The 21,974-nt window shown below is 40.4% G+C and overlaps 1 protein-coding gene across 1 annotated transcript in view; it reads left to right on the top strand.

The window, feature by feature from the left end:
* The window catches only part of LOC126175371 (protein lava lamp), a 166,539-nt gene extending 144,981 nt beyond the window's left edge, over positions 1 to 21,558 (top strand). The window contains exons 12-13 of the mRNA XM_049922138.1: positions 3,740 to 3,794; positions 21,023 to 21,558. Coding sequence (XP_049778095.1) covers positions 3,740 to 3,794; positions 21,023 to 21,047 — 80 coding nt within the window. The 3' untranslated portion in view covers positions 21,048 to 21,558. The remainder of the gene's footprint in view (positions 1 to 3,739; positions 3,795 to 21,022) is intronic.
* Positions 21,559 to 21,974: the final 416 nt, after the last annotated feature.

The following is a 21,974-nucleotide window of genomic DNA, read 5'->3' as shown; positions in this document are numbered from 1 at the left end:
TTCATCATCTGCAGAGTTAGTTGGTATATAAACTTGTACTACTGTAGTAGGCATGGGCTTCGTGGCTATCTTGGCCACAATAATGCGTTCACTATGCTGTTTGTAGTAGCTTACCCGCACTCCTATTTTTTTATTCATTATTAAACCTACTCCTGCATTACCCCTATTTAATTTTGTATTTATAACCCTGTATTCACCTGACCAAAAGTCTTGTTCCTCCTGCCACCGAACTTCACTAATTCCCACTATATCTAACTTTAACCTATCCATTTCCCTTTTTAAATTTTCTAACCTACCCGCCCGATTAAGGGATCTGACATTCCATGCTCTGATCCGTAGAACGCCAGTTTTCTTTCTCCTGATAACGATGTCCTCTTGAGTAGTCCCCCCCTGGAGATCCGAATGTGGGACTATTTTACCTCCGGAATATTTTACCCAAGAGGACACCATCATCATTTAACCATACAGTAAAGCCGCATGCCCTCGGGAAGAATTACGGCTGTAGTTTCCCCTTGCTTTCAGCCGTTCACAGTACCAGCACAGAAAGGCAGTTTTGGTTAATGTTACAAGGCCAGGTCAGTCAGTCATCCAAACTGTTGCTCCTGCAACTACTGAAAAGGCTGTTGCCCCTCTTCAGGAACCACACGTTTGTCTGGCCTCTCATCAGATACCCCTCCGTTGTGGTTGCACCTACGGTACGGCCATCTGTATCGCTGAGGTACGCCAGCCTCCCCACCAGCGGCAAGGTCCACGGTTCATGGGAGAGGGAGCATATACTGTACTCAAACATTATGATTCACCTTGAAGAAAATGACTTATTGACACACAACCAACATGGATTCAGAAAATATCGTTCTTGTGCAACACAGCTAGCTCTTTATTCCCATGAAGTAATGAGTGCTGTCGACGAGGGATCTCAGATCGATTCCATATTCCTAGATTTCCATAAGGCTTTTGATACCGTTCCTCACAAGTGACTACTAATCAAATTGCATGCATATGGAGTATCATCTTTGCTGTGTGACTGGATTCATGATTTCCTCTCAGAGAGGTCACAGTTCATAGTGATAGATGGTAAATCATCGAGTAGAACAGAAGTGATATCTGGCGTTCCTCAAGGTAGTGTCATAGGCCCTCTGCTGTTCCTGATTTACATAAATGATCTAGGTGATAATCTGAGCAGCCCCCTTGGATTATTCACAGAAGATGCTGTAATTTACCATCTAGTAAAATCATCAGATGATCAATTCCGATTACAAAATGATCTAGATAGAAACTCTGTATGGTGCGAAAAGTGGCAATTGGCACTAAACAAAGAAACGTGCAAGGTCATCCACATGGGTACTTGATGAAATCTGATAAATTTTGGGTATCGCACAAATCTAAGGGCTGTCAGTTCGACTAAATACCTAGGAATTACAGTTACAAGCAACTTAAATTGGAAAGACCACGTAGATAATATTGTGAGGAAGGTGAAACAAAGTCTGCACTTTGTTGGCAGAACACTTAGAAGATGTGACCAACCCACTAAAGAGACAGCCTACATTACACTTGTCCGTCTTCCGCTAAAATGTTGCTGTGCATTATGTGATGCTTACCAGGATTGATGGAGGACATCGAAAAAGTGCAAATAAGGGCAGCTCATTTCGTGTTATCATGCAATAGGGGTGAGAGTGTCACTGATATGATATGCGAGTTGGGGTGGCAGTCACTGAAATAAAGGTGGTTTTCTTTGCTTCGAGATCTATTTATGAAATTTCAATCAGCGACTTTCTCTTCTGAATGTGAAAATAGTTTGTTGACACCCACCTACATAGGGAGAAATAATCATCATACTAAAATCGGAGCTCGAACGGAAAGATTTAGGTGTTCCTTTTTCCCACGTGCCATTTGAGAGTTGAATAGTAGGGAAGTAGTATGAAAAGGGTTCAATAAACCCTCTGCCAGGCACGTAAGTGTGAATTGCAGAGTAACTATGAAGGTGAAGATGTAGATGTAGATGTTTGTTGCGGTTGTAGTGTGGGTCACACACAATTAACATAACTTTTAACACACACACACACACACACACACACACACACACACACACAGAGAGAGAGAGAGAGAGAGAGAGAGAGAGAGAGAGAGAGAGAGAGAGAGAGAGACATGTGTACCTGTGCAAAAAGGTATGATCTTGCGTGGATGGTACATACAGCAATCTTGCGTAGATGGTACAGTGCGTAAGCAGATGTAAGTAAAAATTGTAACAATAAAAAGTAAGTTTTCGTTACCAGAAATGTTGCATTTAATAGAATTTCATGTGATTTTATGCTGTGGTTGAACAAATTATTTTGTCAGATAAAGTTAGCACTCTCAAGCGAATACTTCATATTGTTCCTCTCATTTCCCATTAGTGTATCTAGTGAGAAAGTGTTACAACCTTGCCAGCTGCTGTGGCCGAGCGGTTCTAGGCCCTTCAGTCTGGAACCGCGCGACTGCTACTGTCGCAGGTTCGAATCCTGCTTCGGGAATGGATGTGTGTAATGTCCTTAGGTTAGTTAGGTTTAAGTAGTTCTAAGTTGTAGGAGACTGATGACCTCAGATGTTAAGTCCCATAGTACTCAGAGCCATTTGACCCATTTGTTACAACCTTGGTCGAGTGGTGTAACAGGCATTGACTGAATACATATGATGTATAGCCGCTCTTTGTTATTTAATCATGAACTAAACTCAGTACAGTTTTATAGGACAGAAGTCCACACTAGGTACAACTTAAAAGTCCATGTAAATGATGTGTAGTGGGTGCCCACTATGACGAAGTCCATGATTATTGGTAATGGGGGAGAGCTGAGAAGTGCAGAGGATGATCAGTGGCACTGTATCTCACAGTTGTGGGCTGTCAAGGCGCAGGTGCAGTTTTCAGGAGCGACTGACAGACATCAAGTGATTGACATTGCCAGTGAAGGTGTGAGACAGCACTTCTGGTGGTTGCAGAAGTGACATGCATTGTGATATGAAGCATAAACTCAAAGCAGCTGACAGTCGATCTGGAGCTAGAGCAGAATTCTGGCAGCTGGCAATTGGTCTGGAGTCTGGAATGCAACTTGCTGTTGAGGGACCATGCCGTGACCTGAGTACCTGTCTGCAGAGGAAAGCAGATGTGGTGTCACATGGACAAGTGACTGCATCGACTCAAATTAGTGTCTGCAACTGCAGCATCATTTTCCGTGATGTGCATGCCACGTATTGGCGCATTTTCTGCCCCCAGATGCTGTGACAACTGCAGGAGGCTTGGCGGTAAACAGCCCAGTGAAACTTATGTTCACAACCTCCAGTGTTACAGCAGGCACCATATGTGGCTCGTGAAGCACATTATGAGTGTGGTGGCCAAATATGCAGGGGCCAGCTCTGCATATAATACAGAAAGTAGATATCCACCTTCTGTAAAAATAAAGAAGACATATCAGAAACTTGTAGACAGAAATTATGCTATTATTTATGTTACTTGCTTTTTGCTTTCCCCTCCCTCAGTCAATATACAATATACAATAAATACCCCAATATTCAATAGTTTGAGATCCACTGTCATTGTTTTGTGCTGTGTTCAAGAAATCTGTAGCTGGAAATAATTATATTGCTTTCATCCAGTTTATTTGGGAAGTTACATTTCATAGTCCTTATTGTTAAACATAATATTTCATTAACTCCAGCACATTTCATTCACTCTAAAGAAGTTTAATTTAACCACTTTTCTTTACAGCTCGGGATGTCCAAAGTCCGTCCACTGTGCTTCTGAACTGGATCAGAGGCCGCAGGTAACAAAAAATCTAGTTTCAATTTCTTATACAAAATCATGGGTACAAATAGCTAGTTCTGTGTATTACTTATGTATAATGTGATCTGTATCTGATTACAGCCATTTGAAAATCAAATGGTAAAGTGTCAGATTAATGATACTAAGGTTCCGAGTTGATCATTTGGTTGATTTATCCCCACCTTCTTGCAGATAATATAACTTAGACTTTGGCTATAAATTTTGAAAACACCAAAGAACATCATGGTTTGGCTTCCTTATTAAACTGTAGTTCATCCAATAATTCATTTTGTGAGTTGTTTCAGGCGTCAGAGATAGAGGAAGTTATGTTACCCTGAGCAAGAACATATGTTATGAAGTGCTATTGTTTATAAACTAACCCTTCTTTTGATCATTGCTTTAGTATGTTGATTACAGTTATTAAATGGAAATAATTACACTTTTGTAATGCTATTATGTTGTGTGTAATTCCCATTTAAAGTGTCAAGGCAATCTGTAACACAAATTACTTTATACATCTAGGCACAAACTTAGTTCTTATTTCCATTAAACGAACATCAGTGAGCCATTCCATGTGAATGACTGTATGTTTCATGGAGGGTGGAGGAAGTTTTTGAAAGTGTGTAAGGTAGAGTAAGTCAGCAAGGCATGGTCGGGGAGCTATGAGGGGTTGGATCTGACTGGAACATAGAAACACATACAAGGAAACACTATTCACACTAGCTTTCGAGCTCTTGCTCTCTTTCTAGTCAATATACACACATTCACCCAAACAACACAGACATCTAAATGCACACCCCAGTGGCCATTGTGAGACTGATTAATGATTATCAATTGCCTGGGCTGAAGGAAATGGGGAAGGGAAAGGTTAGGTTAGGAAATGACACAAGAAGGGAATAGCGGGAAAGAGGCAGCTCTTTCAACAAGTGACTCAACAAGATGGAAGAGTACAGTGTGAAAGAGGGAGGGGGAAGGAAAGGGGGGAGAAGGTTGAGATGAATAGAAAGAGGGAGAGAGAGAGAGAGTGAGAGAGAGAGAGAGAGAGAGAGAGAGAGAGCCCACATGGAGGTAACAAGAGTGGTGGGAGAAGGCAGTACGTGATATGGATGGGAAAGTAGTAGTGTGAACTGAAGGAAGAAGGGGAAAGGTAAGGTGAGGCTTTGGCAAAGAGGTTAGCAGAGGTTTAGGCCAGGGGGATAGCAAGAGTCTAGGATATGCTGGAGGGACAGTTCCCACTTGTGTAGTTCACAGAAACTTGTGCTAGGAGGCAGTGTCCAAAGGCCCATGTAGTGAAGCAGCTGTTGAAGTAATTTGTGTTGTGGTATGCAGCATGTTTCAGTAACTGGATGATCTAGTTTGTGGTTTGCCAGGTTTGTTACAGGTTGGTGGTGGCCATTCGTGCGAGTAGACAATTGTTTACTTGTCATGCCCACATAGCATGCTGTGCAATAATTGCAGCATAGCTGATATATAAAGTGGTTGCTTTCACATGTGGCCTTCCTTTTATTGTCTACAAAATGCCTGTGATTTGTCTGTGGTTTTATGGGACAGGTCTTGCACCTGGGCGCGCTACAAGGGAGTGGCCAGGAGTGACCCATGCGGTGCAGGATTGTAATAGGGATGGGGAAGGATGTTCTGTAAGTTGGGTGGGTGGCTGAATATTAATTTGGTTGATGTGGGTAAGGTTTTGGGTAGAATGTCCCTCATTGCAGGTCACAGTGAAACATGAACAGACGTCTTTATGGAGCCACCTGAGATCTGGAGATCGACATCAAGGAAGGTGGCTCATTGAGTCGAGAAGGATCAGGTGAAGTGTATTTGATAGTAGGTGTTGAGGTTATGGAAGGAAAAGCAAAGAATGCCCTAACTGTGAGTGCAGATCATGAAAATGTCATCAATGAACCTGAACCAAACAAGAGGTTTAGGTGCTGACTGGATAGGAAGGATTCCTCCAGGTGTGTATATATGGCTTTCCAAAGTGAAATAATTGTGGTTCGGTGTGTGGTTAGCTAGGAGAATTAGGAAAGAGCTGGTGGGCAGGAGGACATTGAGAAAGATAGTGTTCCATTGCCACAAGGCTGTGGGCATTGGGTATGTTGTACAAGGATGACATATCCACAGTAACTGACAAGGAGTGTGGTGGTAATGGCACAGGAATGGCGGAGAGTTTACGTAGGATGAGAGCTTACAGACAGTAATTTGGAGGTGCTGGTTAGCAAAGGGAGATGTTCATTCTGTGGGGCATTACATCCAGCCACAGTGGGATGACCAGTAGGGAGTGTGGGGTTGGGTTTGTGGAGTTTGGGGAGCAGATAAAAAGTAGAAATATAGGGGAGTTGCTGGTGTGAGGAGGGAGATGGATTGAGGTGTCAGGCTTTGGATTACCCCTAAGGCCTAGAGGAGCAGCTGGAGATAACGTTGGACTTGTGGGATGGGATCATGATAGTAAGCTTTTATGCAGAGGTGTCCAAAAGTTGGCAGAGATCCTGAGCCACATAGTCATCTAAGATTCTTGACCACTGTAGTGGAGCCTTTGTCTGTGGAAGGAGTAATCATGCATGGAGTGGTGTTTAGGTTACAGATAGCTTTGTGTTCCATACAAGTGGTGTCAAACTCAGTGGAGAGGGATTTAGGAAAGGAAGGTGAAGCCAGGTTAGAAATAAGGAATTCCAGAAAGATAATGAGGGGATAACTGGGTGGAAGAGGAAAAGGGCCACAGTTGGAGGGATGTTGAAACTGCTTTAAATAAGAATCTTTATAGGGGTTTGGGTTGACGGTTGTCGGGTGGGGAGGGGAGGGGTTGGCAAAGAAATATTTCCATTGCAGGGAACAAGGAAAGGAAATAAGTTCCTTTACAAGTCCAGCAGCATGGATGAACATAGGTGTGGGGCTACAGGTGAGGATTTAGAAAGAGCAGAGACTTCTGCAGAGGACCGAGTTTTCCCAGAAAGATTGACAATAGTGTTATCAGATGGATGTTTCAGGAGTTGTATGTTTCATGGAGGGTGGAGGAAGTTTTTGAAAATGTGTAAGGTAAAGTAAGTCAGCAAAGCATGGTAGGGGAGCTATTAGGGGTTGGATCTGACTGCTATGCTTTTTCTTGGCATATCCACGCAGGCATAAAACAGGAGTAGCTCGGACAGATTCCTCAGATAGTGCTGGGAATGCTGTTCCAACTGTTGAAAGGAAAGAGTTTTTATTGCAGTGATGCTTTCAGGAAGCTGTGGTTACAAAATAAAAGGATTTTGTGAATGAAGTAGAGGCTGTCACATATTGTTTTAGCCAGGTTTGCATGATGATAAAGGTGTGCTATAGGTGAGTGGTTGCCTTTCCCTTATTGTGTACATTTTTCTATACAGGAACAGTGGCTACTGTTTTGTCGCTGTCAGGGCAGTCTGTTTTGTAACACAAGTTACTTTATATGGCTAACCTTTGACAATATAATGAAAAGAATAGATTGCTAATCATCATATAGTGGAGATGTTGAGTTGCAGACAGAAACAACAAAAAGACTACTAAAAAAGTAAGCTTTCAGCCAAAAGCCCTTCTTCTGAATTAGATAACACACACACACACACACACACACACACACACACACACACACACACACATTCATGCCAAACACAGCTCACACACAAATGACCACTGTGTCTGCCTGCTGAGGCTAGACTGTGAGCACCTCAACATCTCCGCCATTTACTGGGTATCAGTCTATTCATAATATTGTCATTATTCCATCCTGGATTTTCCGTTGTTTTATTTTACCCATAATCTTTGTACTTCATTTTGTTTTGACAAACACCCATTAGGAATATCCATGTTATTGAGAGCTATTTTGTTTCTATCAGGACAGTCTGTTGTATAAAACAGACTTCTGTACAGGTCTACCCTCAGTCTTTGTGCTACACTTCTATTGGACAAACCTCAGTAAGGAACATCAATGTGAATGATTACTGTCCAGTCATTGGATAAAATCTGTGCCACCTGTCCAGCTCTTGTGACCACTCTAAATACATAACCTTCTGTTCTCAGGCTAGACAGTATTGTATCTTCTGACCACAGACTCCTCAGACAAAAAAAATCATGTAAGATCTGAACCCGAGAGGATACTTACAGTTTGCTCAGTAGATGTAACCAGCCTCTGCTTAAATCATTCTTTTCTCTCCAGTAGCAAGAGTTTTATCTCCAACACAGTGTTGTTCACATTTCTGGTTACTGAAGCAGTGAGGGCTCTGACAGTGGAGGGTAACCCAAAATGGCAGATCCAATCAGTTGAGGTACTAGTTCACAGATGAACCTCCATTTAAATTTACAATAATCTCTGTACAGTTATCTTTACATTTTAATTCCATTTCTGGCAGTGACTGACAACTACATGTCACATAACAACAGAGCTCCGTCAGAGTTTCTAATAGTTGCACATTGTAGAAACTTGCAGCAATAAGTTAGCTTGGCTGCGTCTATTGCACATCATTCTTGGAAGAAAAACAGTGAATGGGAACTGAATGATTCATAGAACTTTCAGAATGCATGGTATACATATTAAAAAAGTGGCAGCAAATTGCAGTACAACATTGTTTGCAGTACATTGCATCAAGGGAACAAATGTATATTTGGAGTCATAAATATATTAGTAATTTTTTACTATCCCACAACACGCTTCCGTAGCAAGTTCATTATTTATGAGTGACTGAAAAGGGCAGCTCTATGGGTATCTATCACAAGTCACTTCAGGGAAGGTTTTCAAGAACAAGCAATGTTTTGAACTGTTTGCGAGCTGACATATAACGTCAAAGTGAAGCAAGGGTTCTAATGAGCCTTCGAATAAGAGAATAATTGTAGACCAAGAAAAAGCCAGAAACGCAGTAGGGCTTGATGTAATGAGAATGTATATGGTGCATTATGGTGCATAGCTGAAAGTTTCATAGATGGTGATCTGACTATGTGGCTTGGTATGCTGCCCACTTTGTTGTGGATATTAGACCAGAGGCTGTTCCTGTGCTAGAGCAAGACCCATCAACCAAATGCCTAACTCCTCGAAAACAATGTATGATGGCCATATCAATCTCACCATCTGCCAGAACCTGGAATTATTCCACTTGCCCATTGCTGTCTGGTGAGGATGCCAAGCAGTTTTCACCAGTTCACTTAAGAAAATTTTTCGGGGGCGGGTTCGTTCTTTCTTTTATTTTTTCTTCCTTGGAAGGATGTATTATATTAGTGCTTAATTTTCGACTAAAATACTTCTTAAAAAAAAAAAACCACACACGTACACTCACACACACTTTCATTACATCATTAAGACAATTAGGGATCTTGGCTGGGGCTGGATAGTGTAGTAATGGAAGGGATCTCAGTTGGTAGAGAAAACAAGAGATCTGGAGGAGGTTAGCAAAGATCATGCTTTTGCAGACCCTGCAGATGCTTGCAGGAGTAGGTTAGAGGAATGTTGAATATAAAATTGGGAGTGCAGGGGAAAGGTGGGGGGGAGTCATAGTAGGAGAACAAATTAGAGACTCCATCTGGTAGCTAAGATGGAATTAAAAAAGTAATCTCAGGTGAAGGGGGGATGTACACTTCAATGTGGAAGCAGCTACACAGAATGGGCTGGAAACAGGAGAGGTATAGAGCCAAGTGATCTCGTGACCCCTTTATTGACTGAACATTGTGTATTCAGCAGATATCTGAACAATGAGACAGTGTTCAAACTAATTTCGGGCTTGCAGCCAGTCGTCGTTCAATACTTCGCACGGTATTTCAACTGGGCACCTGCCAGTCATCTTCAGGTGAGCCGTCGCAGACTGGCGAAAACGTCATCCGTTCCGCAATATATAGCGTACTGTAACTATTTCCGCCCACCATTTAAGATTGCGGACCTTGTGGGATCAGTTAAGGACAATCTGTTACTACGAAAGGCCGGAATTTACAAGATACCGTGCCAATGTTGTATGGCTTACATAGGTCAAACCGTGAAAGAACGCTGCACTGAACATCAACGTTACACCCGCCTTTTGCAGCCAAGCAAGTCCGCTATTGCTGAACATTGTATTTCTACTGGACATTCAATGGAGTATGAGAAAACAATGATTTTGTCCACAGCAATGTCTTTCTGGGACTCCATTATTAAAGAATCCGTAGAAATACGACTGGCGAAAATTTGTTAAACCGTGACAGCGGCTACCAGCTGGACAGTGCATGGAATCCCATCATCTCCACGATTTGCTCAAATCGAAGACGACAGATTGTGTCGACCGCCGTGGCAAACAGCAACGCAGAGGGCGACTGAGTTCCGCTATTCCTCCAGCGAGGGCGCTGCCGGCGGGCAGTGTGGTTCAACTATCAAGTTTTCTCGACGCATGCGCAGAATAGTTACAGTACGCTATATATTGCGGAACGGACGACGTTTTTGCCAGTCTGCGATGGCTCACCTGAAGATGACTGGCAGGTGCCCAGTTGAAATATCGTGCGAAGTATTGAACGATGACCGGCTGCAAGCCCGAAATTTGTTTGAACAGTCAATTCGCCGGGAAAATTTTAAAATTCACAATGAGACAGTGGGTCACAGCACCAGAATGATCCAAGTTGTTCTCAGATAAGGCTTACCACTTTGCAACCCGGGGAGGCATGCACACTTTGCAAATGTTTATCACTAACCACTGAGAATCTCTCAGCCATTTGGTTGTCAAGCAAAAGATGATGCGATGTTATCATCACAGTAATTTGCAAACTCTGTAAAATGTTCCACTAAATCATTGATTATATGAGAGAACATCATGAGTGTTTCTCAGAAATGTGGTGGTTACCTCATTAATTGTTTAAAGAAAAAATACACTTCTTTGGACCTGCACAATAGACATTGCACTTGCATCACAGCCAGGGATTGGGACTTCACTTCTACCACTGATTAAGTCTACATAATATTTTCACAGTGAGGAATCCAGACTTACCACTGTCAGCAGTATGTGACCTATCACCAGTTCATATGATGCATAACCTTCTGGGAAATTCTAAATAAATCTTAATTATGTATGAAGTTACAAATATCAAGAAGATGATTTTCCAATCCATGAAAACTGTATATGCGCAGGCAGTAGCTGTGGGTGAGGGCCCTTGGAGCAGATGGTTAATCACAGGTTTGTCTGAATCTTGGAACCCAAATGGCTCATTAGTTCCTTTCAGTTTGCCTTATTTTCAGTGATAAACTTATTTGATTGTCACACATCTGAAGGCCCTGAAAGCAAGGTCCCTTAAAGCATTCAGAATTTTAAAATGCATAAGACAAGACGAGTTGATCGATCACTTCCTTTATATATTTATATTTTGTATGGTCCTGGCATGATTATATTTACATGATGAGTGAGGCAACTAGGTCATCATGAAGAAAAGTAATGCAGTTCTCTGCAAATGAATTAGGGGTTTTTAGAACCAGCCTCTGTCTAGAGACCGGTTAGTCACCACTGATGGATCAGGGAGCAACTCCATGATGAGTCAGGCCTGTAATATGTTTGATATTCCTCATGGACTAGCTCATCCTCCTGTTGTTCCCTGACCACTGGAACTTTGTCATAACCATTTGCATTTAGTGAATCTCTCAGTAATTTGTACAAAAGGCTGTCCTTCAAAATTTGATGAGGCCTGCACTTATATTCTATACATGTACATCCACATACATATTCTACTAGATTGCAAATTCAACTGAATGTTTAGGGATTACAATTATGAACAACTTAAATGGGAATGATCACATGGAAAGCGGGAACCAAAGACTGCTTTTTATTGGCAGAAAACTTAGAAGATGCATCAGATCTGCTAAAGAGACTGCCTATACCTTTGTTGCCCATCCTTTTCTGAAGTATTGCTCCAGGGTATGGTATCCTCAACTCTATATTATCATGAAACAGGGAGAGAGTGGCACAGATATGATATGTGCCTTGATGTGGCAGTTATTAAAACAAAGGCATTTTTCCATGTGATGAGATCTTTTCATGAAATTTCGATCACCAGCTTTCTCCTTTGAATGCAAAAATATTTTGTTGATATCCACTACATAGGGAGAAATGATCATTGCAATAAAACAAGCAATCTGAGCTCACATGGAAAGATTTAAGTGTTAATTTTTCCCATATGCTGTTAGAGTGTTGAATGATAGAGAAATAATCCGAAAATGGTTTGATACATTTTTAAATGTTCGGATAATAAGTTGCTGTCTCTTTATCTAAGAATAGATGATGAATGCAGCTAGCCGCTATCTCTGTGTAATGTCTTGTCTGTATAGACGTGTATCTGTTGCCTTTAAGACCACTTCACCTTCACACACAAATCTATACAGTAAAGTAAGGCCCTCCCAGTTCTTGGCTGATCCGTGATAAGACAGGCGAAAAATTAGACTAATGGAGGATTTTCATTTGCTCTCTCTCTTTCTCTCCTTTATCTATGTACAAGTTTTAATATAATATTTCATTACGTGAAATCAGCCAAATAGGATCTTTGGTGGAGTCCTTCGTCTTGGTAATCAGCGGCTGGCTTGCTGTAAGAGATCTTTACATTTATTATTACTGTTAAACACTGCAGTCAGTCGGGAGAATCAATCGTTTGGACAATTTGTTCCTTTTACGAAAGATTGCGAATTCCACATGTGTACGAAGCCTTTTTGGACGATTTAACACAGACTCCGTGATTGCAGGCTCTCTTCAACACAGCTGAAACTTCCCCACTAATTACAGGGCCAACGTGATCATCAAATGATTCAGAAAAAACTCATTCGTTCATTCACTCCAGAACAAAAAAGTCACAAACCTTATTTATGGAGGAAATTGTGTATTAAATCCATCTCCATTACATGTCCAGATCTCCGGTGATTCCATGCCTTAATTATTTTCCGTTTACAGTCTCTTTCTCTTCAAACAAACCGCTAGTGGCACAAATGTTAATTGGCTCGCTTTAGCGAGAAGAAAAGCAGAATATGTATCTCTCAGAAACACGTCAATCCCTCAACAGGTACTCCAGAAGCTGTCCTAGTTACCACTCTTAACAACCATGGAGAATGCATATATGCATCTCTGTTATTTCAAAGAATAAACGCACTAGAAAATACTTTGGCGTCGTCGAGCTGTCGCTGCATATATTACAAGAAAATCAGATCAGATAACTTTTCCAAAGTAAATGAATGTGGATGGTTTGATTGAAAATGATTAATTGGTGCGTGGTAGAGGGTATTTTCTGTGGGGACATTACAACCCCTCTGTCAAGCTCTTAAGTGTAAATTACTGAGTAGTTATGAATATAATAGAGGGAAACATTCCACGTGAGAAAAATATATCTAAAAACAAAGATGCTGTAACTTACCAAACAAAAGCGTTGGTGTGTTGATAGGAGACAATAAAAAACACACAAACACACACACAGATTTCAAGATTTCGCAACCCAAGGTTGCTTCGTCCTTACCTCTTTCCTGATGAAGCAACCTTGGGTTGCGAAAGCTTGAAATTTGTGTGTGTCAGGAAAGAGGTAAGGATGAAGCAACCTTGGGTTGTGAAAGCTTGAAATCTGTGTATGTGTTCGTGTGTTTTTTATTGTCTGCTATCAACATACCAACGCTTTCGTTTGGTAAGTTACAGCATCTTTACTGAGTAGTTATGTAGATGTAGACTCCTAAAGTGTGCAGTAGGATATACTTTAGTCACATCCATGATAGATTCATTTTCTGTGGTGTTACTGTGTTTGTTATAAAGCATGTGGGAGTATATAATACATTGGCTGACTCATTGAACTGCACACATTCTGAATTTTGACAGTTTAAACTATCTGTGATGCACAGCGCCCCAGTTTTAGCCTTTGCCAATAGAGTTTGATAGATGTTTCTGTGAAGTTCTCTCTCTTACCAGATGAACCCGTGATGAAATGCACTGTTCTTCTCGGGATCAGTATTACTATTGTGGGTGAATTACATTTCCTTAGGATTCTTGTAAATATCACTCTAGCAATCCTAGAAGTAGTTCGTTTGCTCAGATTGCCCCACAAGGTTATTGCTTGATATTTTATCATCTGAGAAAATCAGCCAACTAGTTGTAAATATAAAGGTCTATTAACAACCCTTGACCAGGAGTGAAACTATTGTAAAACTGTCTTGTATATGAACACATAAAAATTATATATTGGCAATGATGACGTGTCGATGTACTTCTGAAGAAGACAATTTTACAATTGTTGGAACTGTGGTCAAGGGTTGTTAGCCTTTATAGTTGCAACTGATTGACTGATTTTCTCAAATCATTCAGATTCTCCATTGTTAAACAGCAGCTATGCTCAAATTTTTTATTTTATCATTGTTACTATTTCCAGTGATTGATTGCCCTTAGTGTAAACATACCATAGTGGGTGTCTTTCCGTCTGTTTATGCAAAATATGTTACATTTATGTATGTCGAGAGTCAGATGACAATCCCTGCACTGAGAGCCAATTCGCAGCAGGTCATCTTGAATTTCCACTCAGTTTTCTTGTTTGCTATTGTCCTATATACAATAGTATTATTTTAAAACAGGCTCATGGATCTTACAAAATTATCCACCTGATAAAGCACCACTTGCAACACCTTAGTAGTTTAATTTGATCTCTGATTGCAGCAGTCTCTGTGTAGTGTCTAGTTGGTTTTTCAGTTTCTCAGGTTACTAATCACTGTCATGTTTGTTATACAGTTATACTTAGTACTAAATGGATAGGGACTTGTGCTTGTTGAGTGCAGATTGAATGGCAATTGGCAAGTGTCCCGAAACAATTAAAACTGACAATGTTGAATAAAATGGACTACTAATCATTTTTGAATGTGATTTACAGGGTGGGTATAAATAAAGTGCAGCTATGCACAGAGGTCCAGTGTGGGGTTAATTGTTGTATGGCAACGAAATTGATAGATATTCTGATGCATTAATGCAGAATCTATTTACACTGGAAAAAGAATTAGCTCTTATTTTGGCCACCAAGTGCAAAACTGGCACTGCACAACATTAGTTTCTCACTTGTTCGACCTTTCCTTCCCACATCCTGTTACTAATCCAATACATATGGAAACATTTCTATGCGTCTTTCTTCCATTCACAATGCCAGATTTGCACTTGGGGGTCAAAACGTAAACCCCCCCCCCCCCCCCCACCATAAATTGGTTCTTCATTAACGCATCAGAATATTTAACAAGTTTCACTGCCATACAATAATTAAAGTGCACACTGGATCACTGTGAGTAGCTGCCCTTTTATTATAACTACCCAGTATTTAGAACTTGACTTCACTTCAAATGGTTACATTCAGTTTTGTCTTTACACATTCAACTTGAAACTGAATGTAATTACCTCAAAATGGATAAGAGGCCCAAAACTGGTCATGTTTTGAATAAATCACCTTCATAAGTTATTGGTAGCAGATTTTCTTCAACAGTATTCTTTAAAGGAACTGTCACAGAATTCAAGAGCATCCATCATGGATAAAATTGAAACAGTTAAAAGCTGTGTTGACTACAGTCAACAGGCTCCAGGCTGCTACCCTGAGCTTCAGTGATGTTGGGGCACCTGTGGTAATGTCATTGGAATCCCTGTGAGATCCTGATGTTGCTGCACCTTCCAGTGTGCATGGCTGGCTTATTAGTCATCACCTGAAAGAGGGTAGTGGGCATTCCAGTTTACAAATCCTTGGGCAGATGGCAAATGTGGGTACCGGCCACATGTCTGTTCCTTTACATCTTAGCAATGGACATGAGGTTCTATCCATTGAAGATAGCACAACTCAGCCAGCTCAGAATGCATCAGTTGGGATTATGGTCAAAGTACCAAAAATGTCCAGAGAAGCATATAGGGTGGATGTGCTAGTCATTGACAGTTCCATCATTAGCCGAATAATGGAGCCCCTTGGGAAAATATCTGTACTTGGTATATTTTTTGATGGGTCTTGTCTGAGATTTGAAAGAGGTCCTGCCAGCTGTAATTGAATGCACTGGACATAGCCCATCTCAGCATAAATGATGCCTGTTGCCTGGGTCCAGAGGTCATTCTCATTTATTTAGACGGCTGGCAGAGTTGGTCAAAACGGCTGTCCTTACTTGGATGGAGAGGTGGAACCATTGCTCACGATTTGCAATGTTGTTTCCAGAATCAATCGTGGTTCTACGGTTTGTACTCAAGTGCTTCAGTAACAGACTCAGACAATTCTGCGACAGTTTTGGATGCAGATTTGTTTACCTCTGCTATGGACTAGAGAATTGAAGGAGCTCCCTCATAGGTCACACATCATTACACCACCAAAAGTAGCTGTTGGAGCAGTAGAATATGTAATATGTGTGGCTGGGAAATGGGAGAGCTTTAGGCTAGAGGATCCCCTCTGAAGGTTTGACGATGAATTGCTTATCATAGTCGGCCACTTTAATCACAGGGGAAAACTTTTGTCATACCAAAGCAAAAAAGAAATTATGAATGTGCTACTATATAACTGCAGGAGGAGTGTGCATGATGGAAGTACCCTGATTAGCCTCTCTTCTTGATGGTAATAAAGCCCACTATGTACTAAGAACAGAAAGCTGGCCGAAACTACACTGTGCCAAAGAATTAAAGGGTCACGCCATCATTTCCCCTTTTGCGATGCAGAAGTTTGAAATTTGGGCTCAAAGGTGCATACAACCTTCTTCCATGATGGTGCAAAATTGTGACGTAGTGTGTCATCACTCTTGGCCTTGGTAACACTTCAAACAGCAAGGTATCAATACATGCAAAAAAATCATGTGAGATTTAAGGTGGGTTAATGATGTCATATTCTCACCAAATTTCACACAATTTTGCCCAACACTGCCATGATGTGTCATGTGATGGGAAGTTCCTCATACCCACCCTTTCTCTTGATGCCTCTGTGATGGAAGTCAGAATCACAACACTCAGCATTGAAATTGTGCATTTCTTTATAGCTGGTGGAGGAAAATATTTCACACACACTGCTGTTCAGAATTGACATGAAAAGACCACAGGAGGTGGCAAAAGGGTGCCAACAAAACAACCCCTTCCTTTGGAGCATTCATTTACATACGTTTTGCAGTCAAAAATGACAGTTTCCAGTGCAGTGTGCAGCAGAGTGACGTTCTTGACAATCTTTTACCCTGCAGACATTCCACAGAAGATTCAACCCTTCGCTAAGGACATTGTGGGGCTGCAACCCCTTTAAAGTAATCTGACTATTTTGGAGTTTAATGTGACCATAGTTTTAGTATACAGTGTGGAACCAGTAGGGATCATTCAAAACCATTCGACAAAATTTGAACTTGATTTGGAGTAGCAAAGGGTATTTATACTTTATCAGCCTTCTAGTTTTGCGTCCTTCTGTGGCATCATCATGAGGTGGTGTGACATTGACATGTGCATGAATAAAATGGCAGAGGGTCCCCTAAGACCCCAGTTCTGCAATGCAGCCGGTACCATCGGCAGATTCCCTTCGACACCCTTAACTGAATGGCACTATGGTGCTGCTCTAGCTGCTGCTTGCTTGCATGCGGAACCTGAGAAGTGTCAAAGGGGGAGCCTGCACACAGGTGCCTTTGAATCAGTGAGAGTTTGTCACTGTATGAGTACGTTTTTTAAGTGCACAACAATGGTGGGTGGTTGTCACCGATCATGTTATCGAACTGTGAGGTCTTAGAGGGACCCTTTGCCATTTTATTTCAGTGTCATGCCTCTCCATGATCACATCACAGCGCTTGCAGTAGAGGAGGGCTTAAAAAGCATAAACAACACTTTACTGCTTTAGATTATTAAAATTTGTCAAATGGTTGTGAATGGTCTCTAGTGGTACCACCCTGTATACCAGAGCAAAAACTGTGTTTATGTTGCACTCTAAAGCGGGTCTGATCACATTCTGGAGGGGTTGCAGCCTGACAATGTCTGTAGAGGCAGGTTTAATTATCTGGTGGATGTCAGCAATGTCAATGGTTGTTACGAATGACATTCTCTTGCATATCATACTGCAGACTATCGTTTTTGACTGTGAAATGTGTATAAATTGACGCTCCAAGGGGAGGGGTGGTTTCATCGATGTCCTTTGCGTGACCTTCTGAGGCCTTTCTCGTGTCACTTCTGAGCACTGGTGTGTGTGTGTGTGTGTGTGTGTGTGTGTGTGTGTGTGTGTGTGTGAAATGTTTTCTTTAGCCACTCATAAGTAAACTGCATGATTCAACTCTGGGCACTGCAGTTCTGACAGAGGTGTTAAGAGAAGGATTTAGTTGTGGTTGGATGGGGATGGGAGGATGATGACCTTCCAATCATGTGACATTTCCACAGTGGCATTTGGCAGAATTGTTGTGAAATTTGGTGCCAATCTGACATCATTAACCCACCTTACACCTGACATGAACTTCAGAGCTTTGGCCTTTTTTTCACACATGTCAACACCATGCCATATGATGTGTCCCCAAGCCTGATAATTATGTTGGAGGGCTCCACAGTTTTAGACCATTACACTGGAAGATCGTAGGCACCTGTTAGCCGTATTTCATACTACTATGTCACAACAGGTAATAATGATGGGGTTTCAAAAAAAAATGACCCCTTTATTCTTTTGTGCAGTTTCGATGGAATATATATCATCAGTAGTGGTGGCATATTTATTGCTATAAAGGAGTGGGTAGTATCTCACAACAATATTACAAATTCTGAAGCAAAAAAAGTCTGGGTGGAAGTAACCGTCAAAGGTGAGTATAACATGATAATCAAATGCTTTTATAGACCACTTGCCTCATGAGCTTTAGTGGCAGAAGAATTCAGAGAAAGTTTGGAGAATACCTTCCATAAAGCTCTTGACTAATCTATGGCAACAGAGGTAGATTTAAAGTTGACAGCTGTAAATTGAAGACTCATGGAATTAAAATAGGTGCCAAGGCAGAGAATCTTGCGTAAATGTTATAAATGGTTTTTATTTTTTTATTTATTTTTTAACTTATCTCGAGCAGTTTGTTCATGAATCAACACATGAAGGCAACTTTCAAGATGTTCTAACTAGTAAATCTATACATTTTTATTCAGTTAGCATACAGAAAAAAATGTGACTGAAAGGCTGTTTTAACATCAAAAAGAATCTTATGAAAATCAGCAGTATTAGGGAAAAAAATAGATTGCTACTCACTGTAAAGATGAGCCGTTGAGTTGCAGACAGGCACAACAGAAAGACTGTTACGCATTATAACTTTTTGGCCAAAGCCTCCTTCAGCAACGGAAACACACACACACACACACACAGACACACACGCACACTCACACACACACACACAAAGCAAGTGCACATCTTGTATAGGAGACCACTATCTGATTTTGAGATTTTGACGAGACACTGACGAGATTTTGATATACTGAGTGCTGGTTGCCAAGCATTATTTAGAGTCAAATCACTGTCCTTGTTTATTAGGTTTTCTGTCATCTTTATTTCAACAGACTCCTTAGTTATGCTGTCTCAGAATGAGGTGTTTGCATCATGATACTAGTCTCATTGTATTTTGTTTCATGATTATATGCAAGGCGGGTGTCAGAAAACCTAATAAATAGGAATGGTGGTTTCAGTTTAAATAATGCTTGAGGCCCGGCAGTCAATTTGTTAAAATCTTGCCAACCATCGCATCCAGCAGAGTTTGAAAACAATGGTAGAATATGTATTTTGTAGAATATCAGTGTGAGTTCTGAAAAATAAAAGTGCATCAAAGAATGTAATGTATATCAGGAATCAAACTTGGCTATAAATAGCAGTGTGAGACAAAGAATAGTTACCAGAGTCATCGGAGTCAGCCAGCGAGTGCTTGTAATAGCAAAACATGCAGCACCTGAAAAAGATGGCTGTACCAGTCATCGAATTATTGTTCGTAAAATAGAAACAATGGCTTGTCAAAACACACAGAAGCACACTATTAATCAATCGCACTGAGAAAATCTGAAAAAGAAACAAATTGCAGAACATCAGAGTAGTGTTAACTTTAGGTATTAATCTCTTGGGGCGAGGGCTTGGAGTTTCAATAGGTAACAAGAGTATTGTGTAAATAATAGTAATGGAAAGTCCTTGGTGGAATATAAGTGATTTAAAGATTAAAGATAACAACTCACTGAGTACACACACACACACACACACACACACACACACACACACACACACACACAAACCTGTACTGCAAAATTGTTCTAGCAGACTAAATTGTGCCAACACTGCAGATTGACTGGGATAAGGGGTTTTGTAAAGTGCAGTAAATGAGGGGTGAAAGGAGGCAGGGAGCGGGAGGGAGAGTTGGGGAAGTGTGGCTGATGGGTAAGAGGATCAGGCAGCGGATGCATGGGATAGGAATGTGGAACCTGCGAGCTCATTCCAGCCACTGACCGGCAGCAGCAGGCATTTAGATGTCCACATCTGCCTGTGGCTTCTTCCAATCAAAAGCAGCATTTAGTTGGTCCAGTGACCTATGATCAACTGTTGCTATATGGGGAACCTTTTTGAAGACCAAGATATCTTCTCTCTGTCAATCGACATAGATTCCACAAGCAGCGATCTAAAACTCACCTTGCTCTTGTTTTCTCTATTTTTAAATTAATAAAACATTAATGGTTTTCTGAGTGGGGTAAGAGCAATTTATAATTGGAAGTGCTATTGTGTTTACATGAAATTGAAATGTATTGTTTGTGACTCAACATCACTTTAGCCAGTTAGTGATATATTGACTTTGTGCTATTTGTGCCCTAATTAAGCACATAATCAATATGTAACAGAAGATGGTAATTAATTGAATTGAATAGATAAAATATCTACTCACCAAGCAGTGGCAGAACACATACAAATATGACTGTTGTAATTTTTCTTTTATGTGTGTGTTGTGCTGCTGCTTGGTGAATAGATTTTTTATCTATCAAATTAAATTATTTTGTCAAAAGTTTATTATTTGTGTTGTTATATTAGAAGATGGTAGTTATTATTTATTAGTCCATTTCTTTATCATTTGATTCAAGTAGAACGTTAACCATCATTCTGAAAATGGTTCTAATAGATTTGTGTGCTCAGTGCAATTTTAAGAAGCTCAGAACCTAACTGTAGGAAGTTCACAGTAACTGCATGTAATTGTTTTACAGATAATTTAGTTTGTTCATTAATTATATTTCTGTGTATTAAGAAATATGAATATCCCTAAATCAAAGAACATACGAATCATTATTTGCATTGTTTTACTGTTTCCAGCACACCCAAGGTGATGCATATATGAGCTGATAAATCACTGAACCACGAGTGAAGTACTTTGAAGGAATTGGACATCCTGGTGACATTCGTTAATGTGGCTAAAATTTCACAAATGCCAAGTGCAGTTTTGTTATTTTGCTGCAGTCCATAAACATGAAGCAAGTTCATTCATCTGTGATAAGCAATTTGGTAGAGTGCTTCCATGTTGTTGCGGTTTTTGTACATTATTACTGTTATGTGATTATCAGTTGTATCCCAGTGACTATACTGAGTGTGGAACAAGTGCTTACTGAAAGAAAAAGTTGAATTTATTTTTAATGTACTGATTGTCGGACCATTTTTTTTTTACTTTATATTGTCCAATACATATTGTATATGAGAATGTATGTGTATATAAGTAAACCAACTAATTTGTGATTATTTTATCTTTACAACACTGGAAAGGACCACAGGTTTCATGTGGTTTTTGAGGCATTGCTCCCAGTTCCAGGTGAAGTGCAAAGTTCATTAGAATAAAACACGTAATTGAAATTGAACATCTGGTAATACTGATTTTTTTTGTAAACGTTGGAATTGACAATGAAATGAAACGAATTCAAAGTATGTCATGAGATCTCACTCAAGCACAGTTAGTGACTGACAGGACTGAGATGACCCCAGTGGTGGGAAAAATGTCTGAATTATCATGTTGACGAGAACTTTTTTTAAAAAAATAAAGGAAAGCGGATGTGTGGAACTTGGTTTCTGGTCTGATCATTGTTCATTTTTGTTTTGGCTTTCATAATTTTTTTTTATTTAATTTGTACAAATTATAAGCCACGACAAAGTTATTGCCTCCATCATAGTAATACTCTCATAATGACTATGGCGTTACATGTTAAACATTATCATCAAACCTTTTATTTGAAGGCTATTAATAGAAGCTATTCAGTATTAACATAAAGGACATGAT

Source organism: Schistocerca cancellata, chromosome 3 (assembly GCF_023864275.1).
Source record: "Schistocerca cancellata isolate TAMUIC-IGC-003103 chromosome 3, iqSchCanc2.1, whole genome shotgun sequence".
NCBI classification, from domain to species: domain Eukaryota; kingdom Metazoa; phylum Arthropoda; class Insecta; order Orthoptera; family Acrididae; genus Schistocerca; species Schistocerca cancellata.
The sequence above is the reverse complement of the archived record's forward strand: the minus strand, read 5'-3'. Positions and strand labels throughout refer to the sequence as shown.